At 41.5% G+C, this 11838-nt stretch overlaps 1 protein-coding gene across 1 annotated transcript; it reads right to left on the bottom strand.

Annotated features, from left to right (window-relative positions):
• Positions 1-842: 842 nt before the first annotated feature.
• Positions 843-10592, bottom strand: LOC139227914 (acidic mammalian chitinase-like). Its single transcript, XM_070859064.1, has 11 exons — positions 10568-10592; positions 8910-8939; positions 8621-8822; positions 7639-7695; positions 6811-6976; positions 6356-6480; positions 4233-4359; positions 3922-4104; positions 2919-3035; positions 1981-2125; positions 843-1096 (listed from the first exon to the last, which is right to left on the bottom strand). Exons 1-11 carry the CDS (start codon positions 10590-10592, stop codon positions 843-845), a joined length of 1431 nt encoding a protein of 476 aa, XP_070715165.1.
• Positions 10593-11838: the final 1246 nt, after the last annotated feature.

The following is an 11838-nucleotide window of genomic DNA, read 5'->3' as shown; positions in this document are numbered from 1 at the left end:
TTGTGTTCTCTTATTGAACAATAATATTTTAATGTGACATGAGATGCATACAAACAACTTATATATTATGTCTATTTCTTAATGTTAAATTAGAAATTATTTCATGGCTTCTTTGCTTAAGAATTCATAACAACAGATTGCTATTAAGAACTAGTTGGTTTATTAACAAAGGTTTAACAAATACTCTACACATTACCAGTTCATCCACTCGGCTCACAACTGCATACCTCATCATGGATGACCTAGAATCGACTGACTGAGGTTAGTGAGGCTTGTTTACATCATGTGAGCTGACTCACAGGTGCATACATTACACTCTCCTTTCTTTTCCCTCAACAATACAAGTTCATCACACAACTGGACTGACCAGAAACTCACTCACAGACCTCCGCCCAATTCCACTTTGCAACCAATTTCTGGAACATGTGTAAAAACAGCTTGGGCACAAATATAACTCAGTAACCCTGTCTTGTCAATGTGCCCTAATGTCACTGCAGAAGTCAATGACACCACAGCGCTGCAGTGACTGTGAACTGCAGGGGCATACCACCCATTATTCCACCCATTTCAACCCAACTGAAACTATAAATGAACCTACAACTCAGTGGCCAGCACTCAATGTGCTGCTACATTGTGTTGAAATGTGTTGAAATTTTACACCCAGCCAACTGCATTTTGTTTATTTTTACCTGTCTACTTTCAAATCCAGCTGTATTCTTTTACGGGCTGCTAATGAAGACTACACTGGTACTTTACACCACCTGAACATAATTGTTTTACGCAGGGTGCCCGCTTTGATCGGTTACTTAGAATAATAATCATGCTTACCTTCTGCTTTCACGTTAAGCCCAGTTGCAACAGTTACAGGAAGTATCAAAGATTAATCCAACAGCGCAATGCTGCTCGTAGGTCACTCCATTGACACATTGATAAAATTTGTTCTTATCCTTTGGATCAGGGTAGGTACCGTTAGATCTGCCAGCGCAGAACCCACTGCCACCACCGCCACCACCACCACTCCCGCCACCGCCACCACCACTGGGGACATGAGTAGGAGGAACATTTGGTCGCAGTGTTGTTTTTGATGGAACACAAGCTGGAAGGAAATAAAGTTCATTCATTCATTGTTTGCTTCAAAATTGATATCAACTGAAGCTAAGCATTGCAAGTTCAAGGGATGTTGCTGCATTGAATATCTTCAGGGTGAACTCAGTTCCTTGCGTTATCAGGAACAAGATGTTTGTGAAGTTCAGCTCAATAAGGGCCACTGAGGAAATCTTGTGATGTGGCACATTGTGTCTGGAGTGTATTTGAAGTGTGATTTAATTATAGTTCTATTTTAAGTCAAGTTATACAACATTTCTCCAATAGCAAAATACTGCAGATGCTGGAATCTGGAATCTGAAATCTAAAGAGAAAATTCTGGAAACACTCGGCAGACCAGGCAGCATCTGTGGAGAGAGAGAGAGAAACAGAGTCACAGACCTGAAACGTTAACTCTGCTTCTCTCTCCAAAGCTGCTGCCTGGCCTGCTGAGTACTGCCAGCATTTTCTGTTTTGAATACACAACATTTGTGGCAGATGTTACTGAACTTCCTTTCATTTAAAAAAAACTTGGTAAAGTTGTATCGCAATACATTGTCCCTTTAAATGACACAATATTACAATGCACATCGTCACTATTTTTTAGTGCCATTACATACTGGATGCAACATCCAGCATGGATTTGTGTCTTATTCTGTTAACACATATACATGTTTCAGTATTTTGCTGCATTGCTCGTCCTGTCTGAGGAACTTTATGCTCATAGACGCTCAGCAATATTCTAGTGGTCAGATTTTTGCCACTTTAAAAGTATTGAATTTGAAATACACTTAGGTAATCCAAACAATTTCTGAATGATTTTAGCCATTAATGGCTTTCCATGCTGACTTTGTGGTAAGCAACAAGTAATCAGCTCCAAGTATAAATAATCCTGACTTTTACCTGCAGAAATTCCAAGCCCGGTGTGCAGTTTGTTAATGAGAGGGTAAGGCCCCTGGTTGCAGAAAGCACCAGAGAAATCATCCAGAGCAAGATCCCACACCATCGCTCCTCCATAGTTGTTTTTCTTCAGCCACTCAACCTGGAAGGCAATTGTTCACAAATTTATTTTGCAAATCTTGTTTCCAAGCAAGTTTTATCCCAAATATATTTAAGATTTACAACGGCCCTGAACTGAATGCAAAAAGGATCTTCCAAAATTTGAAAATGCCAAAGGTCCACTGCTACCTCTGCATGAATATTGCTTCATTCATGTTTTGTCATGGACTAGGGACAGGGTAATATTTTCTGTAATGACTATAAAGGCAGATATTCCAAATATCATTGATATTGCTGTATTTGTATCTCCGAAGTGAGTCATTACAGAAACTGTCTCTGTTTCTGTCACTGAGTGTATTTTGGCCGCAAAGAGGTGAGTTGACAGAAATATGAACTTCTCTCGATATTTGTGTGTAAGGGACTAAATCAGAAATACAAGCTGCGGTTCAAACACTTCAAAAAAGATGTCGCATCCATTTTAAATGAATAGCCACTCAAACCACTAATTCACCAGGCATTTGGGACATGAAGGAACTGTTTTCATTCTGTTGTCTCACTGGAAACTTTCGGTGTGTTTTTTCCTGGCCTCATCACCAGGATGGAAGACCAATGTTAGATACATTTTACAACTGTGCAGAAGTCTTTGAGCGCAGAATGCTCCAAGCATCCGAAAAGTAATGGTGTAATGACAGGGAATGTGTGTTCCAATTATTCAATCGATCAATATAACAAAATGATTCTAATGCTTACTCGCACAAACTAGTTGTATATTACAATAAATATTGCATCAAAGCAACAAGTAAAAGGTGTCGAACAGCAGAGTTTATCGAAGTTACCTTGTCTCCAAAGCTTTGCACGTTGTCATATCCAACCCATTCATTTCCTTTATAGGCATACGGAACCATCTGAGCAGCATCCCATTTCATGGTGGCACCATTCAAAAATGTGCAGATCTGACAGAAGAGTGAGACATTAGGCTACAAACATCGTGGGACAAATCATCAGTGGTTCGCAGTGCTCTACGTGATGTTAACGACCTTACTCACGTCATTTTTCATTGTTTGTTTTATTCAGCTATCATTTTCTCTCAAATATAATCTTGAAACAGGAGGCACTGTTCTTTTCTTTTGCTGCTGAAAACTATTTTAATTCATATTCCGAATATGGTCTGAGCAAATGCTGACCAATACATCCTCAGATGTTCATTAAGTAGCACTACCTTTTCTTAAAAGGTTATGAATGATTCCTCACACTGCAACTTCCCAATCTGAGGCTGTGGAGGAGCCAAAGAGGCACCTGGACTTTACTCACAGGGGAGATAAAGAGACTGGCTGAAGAGATGACATCAACACCAAGTTCCTTACCCATTCCGTCAGTGGGTAAATAGTACAAGAGATCGGGATACAAGCTGGTAAGGATTGACTGTAATCTTTGTGCATGAAACCCTGGATGTTCCGTTAAGGGGGGGAGGGGAGGGGAGGGGGATATAAAAGATTATATCTTACCTCTTTATATAATTTCCAGGACTGACAACAATGGCCAGAGGAAGATAGTCAAGTGCCATCCAATGATGAAAGGTGTGGCATTATATCTCTGTTCATCAGAGTTTCATGACACAAATTTGAGACTTCCATCACCTGAACATCACAAAGGTAGCACAGGCTTTTCTGATACATTATAATATGTTAATTAATCTACCTCAGGAAATTCGTATGATTGCAATAATGCAGATGTTGCAGTAAAGCTTGAGGTATTTGGGGGTAGAATGTGGTACTTGGTTATTTTGTATTTAAAAATATAAGATATTAAAACGTAAAGAAACTGCATCAGTATCAATACCTCATAATAGGCCAAAAATCCAGCCTGTCTGGTGTACTTCCCAGCTGGTCCAGGACCTGCTGTTGGGGCTCCAAGCCCAGTGTTGGAGGAGGCCAGTCTCAAGGCATGGCCATATGTAGGAAATCCAACATTCAGTTTCTCTGCAGGAGCTCCTTTATCTTTCCAGTATTTCATTGCATAGTTCTGCAGAGAAAGCATTAACATTCATGTTCACGCAAGAAGGACTCTGCAAAACCTCTGGTAAAAGATAGTTATCTATTTATAAATGGAAATAATTAGCATGATGGGATTCTATTATCATGAGTACTTACCACATTGAAGTACAGGTTTGTAGTGTCTTGGTTATTTGGGAGAGGATAAAGAGGGCTATTTTCTCCAGTGACATGGCTCCAGGGACCAAAGAAATCGTACGTCATCACATTGAAAAAGTCCACGACTCTGTATGAGAAAAGATCCAAGTTACACTGATACTTTGTTAAACAATCACACGACACATTACCAGTTCAACCACTAGGCTCACAACCACCTGCCTCATCATGGATCCCCTGAACCCAACTGGCTGGGGTTTTATTGAGTCTTGTGAACATCTTGTGAATAGCTAAGCCACTCCCAACTCAACAGCTCTACCAACCTGTGAGCATACTCACAGGTGCATACATTACATTGATGTTCTCGCTCAAGGGGCCAAATGGCCTGCTCCTGCTCCTATTTCTTATTTTCCTGGTTGCTAAATTTAATGACAATGATCTGAATCATTGCACAAAGAAGTTCTGACAATTGAAGCTATAGAGCAAAGCAAAGAAAGATGCTGCATTTAAACAGGACCATTCATGGCCTCGGGACATCCCAAAGTACTTTACAGCTGATGAATTACTTTTGAAGTGTCTGAAACTACATTAATGCTGTTGTCTGAGGGATAAAATGATGGCCAGGGCACTGGGAGAACAGTTCTTCTAATAGCGTCATGGGACCGTTTACATCCATCTGAGAGGGTAGACAGGACCTCAGTTTAACGTCTCATCCAAAGAATGGTAGTGCCGTGCTCCCTTGGTACTGCACTGGTGGGACAGCTGAGATTATGTGTTCAAGTCCTCAGGTGGGGCTTGGTCTGCCCAGAGGACTGTACAGCTTGATGTGTGCCATGTGACATTTATGTCCAACAGATCAGAGCAGGGTCTTTACCTTCATGGGATCTAAATGAGAACACAATACCAAGAACTATAGACTGAAAGATGATTGAAGAGGGAGTCTTAATGTGTGGGCAATTCCTATATCATTTAGACATACCTTTCTATTCATTGTTATGGTGCATTTTAACTATAAATTATTTCCTTATTATCAAAACCCATTATTCATGTGTCAGGATGTCAAAACTGAGGGAGTGTTCCACTGTTAGAGCTGTTGTCATTCAGATGAAATATTATGCCAGAATGTTCCTTCTCAGATGGATGTAAAATATCCCATAACACTATTTAAAGATGAGCAAGGAGTTGTCCTTGTATCCTGAACAATATTTATCCCTGAATCATCACCACCAAAATAACCCACAAAATATCTGGTTATTATCTCATTGCTTTTTCTGGGTCCTTGGTGTGAACAAGTTAGTGCTGCATTTCCATGAACTGTAACATTGACTACATTTGCCATTCATATTTTATTACTCATGGAAAGAAAGAATCATTTGTACTGCTTTCTCAGCATGACTCACGTTGTGAATGCAGCACTGATGGGATATTCCCAGTCTATGTCCAAACCATCAAACCCATAACGTGCAAGAAGCTAAGCTCAGATTTTATGAATGGTTGTCAAATTGGCAAATACTGACCTTCTCTCCTTCACCCGCCCTGCACTCTGCCCCTCTCTTCTTCACATTCCCTGCTTGCAATCAGGAATCAGAACAGCAATACCAAGAACATCTTTAGCATCTCTAACATTGCCTCAGCTGGGTTCAGCCAACTCAAAGAAAAATTGAGAAAGGCGTGTGTTTATATAGTGTCTTTCACGATCACCGGACGTCCCAAAGCACTTTATAGCCAATGAAGTACTTTTGAAGTGTAGTCACTATTGTAATGTAGGAAACGCGGCAGCCAATTTGAACACTGTAAGCTCCCACAAACAGCAATGTGATAATGACCAGATAATTTGTTTTTTAGTGATGTTGGTTGAGGGATAAATAATGGCCAGGCCATCGGGGATAACTCCTCTGCTCTTCTTTAAAATAGTGCCATGGGATCTTTTATGTCCAGCTGAAAGAGCAGATGGGGCCTTGGTTTAATGTGTCATTCGAAAGACAGTTCCACTCAGTACAGACTGGAGATGGAACCTGGGACTTTCCAGGGCTGTATGGCCCAGCTACTAACTAGTTAAATTTGCTGAACTACCAAGGAAGCACAAAAAAATCAGAAAGTCCTGTAGGACTGGCATGGATACTTACTGTCCAACCTGAGGAACCTCATAGCCGGTATCAATGTTGCTCTTCCCACCAGCAACTGCAACTGAGAGCAAGAGTCTTGGAGTCCCGGAACTTTTCCCCTCAGCCTCGAAGGCTGCCATCATTTCCTAAAAGTTGAAAGTGAATAAAGGTTCTCTTAGCAACTGGTCCACGCAAAACAGAGGGTTTCAATCACCGACTAAAGAATTATAAAATGTATCCATGCCCAAGTGTTGCATAATAATGTATCGAATACAAGGGTATAGCTAGAGGTAGAACCAGGTTTCAACAGAGCCTAGATGGATAGCAGTTATTGCACAGAGTCACAACAAACATTTTTTTCTTATCACAGTGGTTAATGAAGCTGCGATTAAAGTGTTTTGCGAAGTAAATACATATATTTCTACTTTGAATATTCCATTTACATGGAATTGATGAAATCGTATTTTAAATCCCACCTGTGTCAACAGAGTGTAGAGATGTTTGTCTTGTGGGGGGCTTCCCCTTGACCCGGGATATTCCCAATCTATATCCAAACCATCAAACCCATAACCGCGCAGGAAGCTAATCACAGACTTTATGAATGTTTGGCGAGTTGCTGATGAGGAAACCATAGCGCTGAATCTGGAGGAGAGGATAATGTTAAAGAAAAATCAGAACACCGTCATCTCTTTTGTCATTTAATCACTCCTCCCATCAACTTTCGCTGCCTCTGTACTTGCTTAAAACCTGTTACATCTCTAACTTTTTCCAGTGCTGAGGAAGTGTCATTGGCCTGAAACCTTAACCCTGTTTCTCGCTCCACAGAAGCTGCCCGACTTGCTGAGTGTTTCCAGCATGCTCTGTTTTTATTTCAGAACAGATGCATTTTTGATTTAGTCATTTCAGCCTGTACCTGAAAGAGCTTCATAATTTTTATCATTTCAAGATATACCAGGAATTTACAAAAATATAATTGCTAAGTGTTGTATTGTTGCTGCTCTCAGTAATCAGTTCAATCAATCTTCACCAAGTGTATTAACTTGAAATGATTCTTTCTGAAAATGTTGCAATCTTTCCTTTCAGACAAATATCAGCCCCTAAATATTGTTTGATTTACATTTTACAGACAGCCCAGCTTAATCACTCATTCAAGAAATACTATAAGCTAACCTCCGATATATTTATTGAAAACTGCATGGTTATCATTGCCCACAATATGTCTGTCCCCAGTTCACTTTGCATCACAAGCAATTGGAAAAGAATCACTTTTCACTCAATACCACAATAAAATATTTCCATCTTACTTCTGAGTTCCAAAGTTCCAGCCTCCGATGGACAGAAGTGTCTTAAGGTTTCCATTTCTGTTGTAAAATTAGAACATAAGCAAATGCATTTAATAACACTTCAGTAATTGCTGAAAATCATTACTGTTCTCATCTTTAACTGCTTTCTCCTTGTGCGATTGAATTTGGTTAAATGGAAGTACCTGAATGCAGAACACACATTTACTGACAAATCTCTCTGCACCACATTTATGCAGCTTCCAATGAACATCACCTGCATAGCCCTGGGAGCAAGTCACCTAGCTGTCCTCTAAGGCAGAGTAGGGAAAATGACAAGAGAGGAGTTTTAAAACAGGGGGACAGAATCACTAACAATTGGGGATACAAAACTGGGGCGGGGTGGTTTTTTGTGAAAATATGAGTTGATCTGTGCCTTTGTAGCAGTCTGGAACAATTAAAGTGCATTAAATAATGTCATCTCACTCACCCGGTGTTGGTGAGCAGACTGATTGTTCCAGCTATCTCCGATACCCAGTGTCACTGTACATATGCAGGTGTGTACGCACTGCACTTTGCACGGCACACATGTGTGCATGTGCTCCAGTGTACTCTGAGATTCAGAAGCAAGTGCAAAGTTCAGTGCATGTGGCAAGTATAATCTAGCTGCACACCCATTAAAACAACTTGTTACTTTGATAGACCGGCCTAAGGGTTGCGCATTGCGTTGTTGAATGAATAGGTGTTTTTGTTTACGTGGTGATATCATGATATGCTTCATTCTACATTGGGCATTGTCAGAACCATTGGGCATTGACTCAATCTCCACTTGTGAGACGCAAATCGTAAGCCAATTCTACACATATATCACCTCTCTGGCTGGGTCAGACAAGTTATATTTTATATAAATGGGCACAATTTTGGAATATAAAACAAAATATAACACAGACATCAAACAATGCTTAGTATTTCAGGTACATTGTCAATATTTATAGCATAATTATACTTGTTTTTAAGGGAATTGAATGAGTGGTAGAGAGTAACATCGTTCCATTCATAGGTGGCGATTTGATTGTCCTTCATCCCAGCAAAAGCGTAGATCAGATGTGTGCACAAGCAAGGGTCCACATTCTCCGGCTTGTACTTCCCCGCTCCTGGCCTGTACTGAGCCCAGTTTGTAAAGTAACAAACCAGTCTGTAGGCAGAGCCTGTGAGTGGGGAGAAATGGAAATCAGGACAGTGCTTCCACACATTACATTAAAATAAAGGAACGCTTGAAATGCACAAAGACTTACCCAGTTCCAGGCACGCCAACAAGACCACCACTGCAATAAAGGATATAAAGTAAGTTTTAGAATTATGATCAAAATATGCTTAAAGATTCAAGGATACACAATGAGCCTATTATATGTGTGGCTGGGAGCCCACAAGAACCTATCCTTGGCACAATCCTTTACCTCACCTATATGCTGCCCTTTAACGACATAATCTGCAGACATGGGGTCAGCATCCACATGTACGTTGATGTAGACTAACATCCCCAGCATTGAAGCACTGACCACACTCGATCAGCTCCGCTGGGCAGGCCACATAGTCCGCATGCCAGACACGAGACTACCAAAGCAAGTGCTCTACTCGGAGCTCCTTCATGGCAAACGAGCCAAAGGTGGGCAGCGGAAACAGTACAAGGACACCCTCAAAGCCTCCCTGATAAAGTGCAACATCCCCACTGACACCTGGGAGTCCCTGGCCCAAGACCGCCCTAAGTGGAGGAAGTGCATCCGAGAGGCTGCTGAGCATCTCAAGCCTCAATGGCGAGAGCATGCAGAAATCAAGCGCAGACAGCGGAAAGAGCATGCGGCAAAGCAGTCCCACCTACCCCTTCCCTCAACAACTATCTGTCCCACCTGTGACAGAGTCTGTGGCTCTCGTATTGGACTGTTCAGCCACCAAAGAACTCACTTCAAGAGTGGAAGCAAGTCTTCCTCGATTCCGAGGGACTGCCTATGATGATGATGATGATGTACGTTGATGACATCGGCTCTACCTCACCACCAACCTTCTTCACACCTCCAGTGCCCCTGTACTGTCTGATAACTTGTCCAACAACCAGTTTTGGATGAGTCACAATTTTTTTCCAGCTAAACATTGGAATGAGCGAAGTTTTCATCTTTGGCTCCCATCCCCAATTTTGCCATCAACTCGTTCCTGGCTACAGTCTCAGGCTGAACCAGATTGCTCGCAAACGCGTGTCGTATTCAATCACAAATGGAACTTCCAAGCCCATATTCTCTCCATCACACAGACAGCCTCCTTCCACTTCATGCAATTCTACTGCTATCACTCATTACAATTTAACCCCATTTGTTCACGTTCATTTCGCAATTAGTTAAAAACTGAAGCTGGTAGACCTGAGAATTGACTCAGAATCACTTTTGGTCACCTGCTTGCTTGTATCTGATCACAACAGAAGTATAATGATGCACGGTACAGTCAAAGAGCATTTATTGGGGAACAGGAGGGAGATAATCCGATGGGGTTGGGTCATTTGGAGTGCCTCTCTACCTCTCTTTCCTTCTTCAAGACCATCCTTAAAACCTTCCTCTTTGACAAAGCTTTTGGTCACCTGCCTTAATATGTGGCTTGGGGTCAAACTTTTTGTCTCTCAATACTCCTGTGAAGCACCCTGGGATGTTTCACTATGTTAAAGGCACTATATAAATACAAGTTGTTGTTGTTGCTGTTAATTTTGGTCAAAACATGCACTTAGCAGCGTGCTATCAACAGTAACGTATCTTCAGATAACACAGAAAGAAAATCAAATCTTTTTTAATTAGACTTGACTTTGAGAAAAGAGTCTTCACTTTGTTCTATTCCCCATTGGTATCTTAGAGCTAAATTTTCTGAAAAATCTTACAACATCGAAAGTAATGAAATGGTAAAACATGCTTACCTGTTGCAACCAGGAGCTTTGCCATCTTGTAACTGGTGTGTTGTGGAGATCAACTCCCTCTTTTATACACTGAGTTTATTTTAGTGATAAATAATCCCATACGCTATAGTACGTTATCACTGGAAAAAGACCAGTCTTAATGGAAAAATAACAGTTCTTATCTTACCTACATAATGTGATCTTTACCTTCTCTTGAATAACACGTTATTCCCTCGGCAATGTCATCTAGATTGCCAACCTTCACTGTAACCTCAAACCTGCTTTTGGACTAAAGACAGAGGCCTAGGAATCGGTGGGGAGAGCGAGCGGCCTACGTTCCTTTAATGCGGGATGGGGAGGAGCAGGAAAACTGCAGGCTCCACGTCCAGGTAAGTATGGGGGCCTTCCTGCTGGTTAGCATCACGCTGCGCTGTGCAAGTTCAGCACGGGGCGAGTGAAGCGCTGGGCAATTTGGAAATCGTAAACTAATCCGGCAAGACATGCGGGACCCGAATATAAATGAATTATTTCCCCCTTTCAATGTTCCCGACGTGCGTTCCTGACACCAGAGTAGCCAGTTAATCTCATGTAGCGAGCGGCGCACTTCCAGCCGGAAATGTGCACATGCTTCCTGCCTGCATAGTAGGCCATTTAGCGCCTGAAAAACGGTGCTCTGCAGCTGAATTTCTGGGTCACAGTGCTCTGAAAACTTAGGGAAAAAAATCCTGATTACTGTTATGAAGGAACAGTTTTCCAAACAAGGTGCTCAGAACAATATGTAAACATGAAGATAAGGTACATGTAAGTGCCAAGAAAATGGTTGATAAATAAAATGAAGCATGCAGAGCGGGCTCGAGGCAACACCTGCTCCTATTTCTGGTGATAACAAGGACTGTCAGCACAGGCCTGCTTATCATAGAATCGTAGAATGATACAGCACAGAAGGTGACCCTTTAGCCTATCGTGCCTGTGCCAGGCTCTTTCACAGAGCTATCCAATTAATCTCACTCCCTTGCTCTGTCCCCCTAGCCCTGTAAATGTTTTCTCTTTAAGTATTCATCCAATTCTCTTATGAATGTTACTATTAAATCTGCTTCCACCACCCTTTCAGGCAGTGCAGTTCAGAGCACAACAACTTGCTGTGTAAAAAAATGTTTCCTCGTGTCACCTCTGCTTCTTTTGGCAATCACCTTAAATCGGTGTCCTCTGGTTACTGACGCTTCTGCCTTTCAATGATCTCACTTTCACAGTGTACCCACTTGCTTTATATATTTTTCTGCCCAAAGTTGCTG

The sequence above is a fragment of the Pristiophorus japonicus genome, chromosome 17 (assembly GCF_044704955.1).
Source record: "Pristiophorus japonicus isolate sPriJap1 chromosome 17, sPriJap1.hap1, whole genome shotgun sequence".
In the NCBI taxonomy this organism is placed as follows: Eukaryota; Metazoa; Chordata; class Chondrichthyes; family Pristiophoridae; genus Pristiophorus; species Pristiophorus japonicus.
Note: the sequence above shows the minus strand (reverse complement) of the source record. Positions and strands in the feature narration are given on the sequence as shown.

Coding starts and splice junctions, on each gene's coding strand:
- LOC139227914 (XM_070859064.1), bottom strand. CDS start 10,592: ATGGCAAAGCTCCTGGTTGCAACAG. Junction 6,977..7,638: donor TGGAACTTTGGAACTCAGAA/GTAAGATGGAAA, acceptor CCTCTCCTCCAG/ATTCAGCGCTATGGTTTCCT. Junction 1,097..1,980: donor TGGAATTTCTGCAGGTAAAA/GTCAGGATTATT, acceptor ATTTCCTTCCAG/CTTGTGTTCCATCAAAAACA.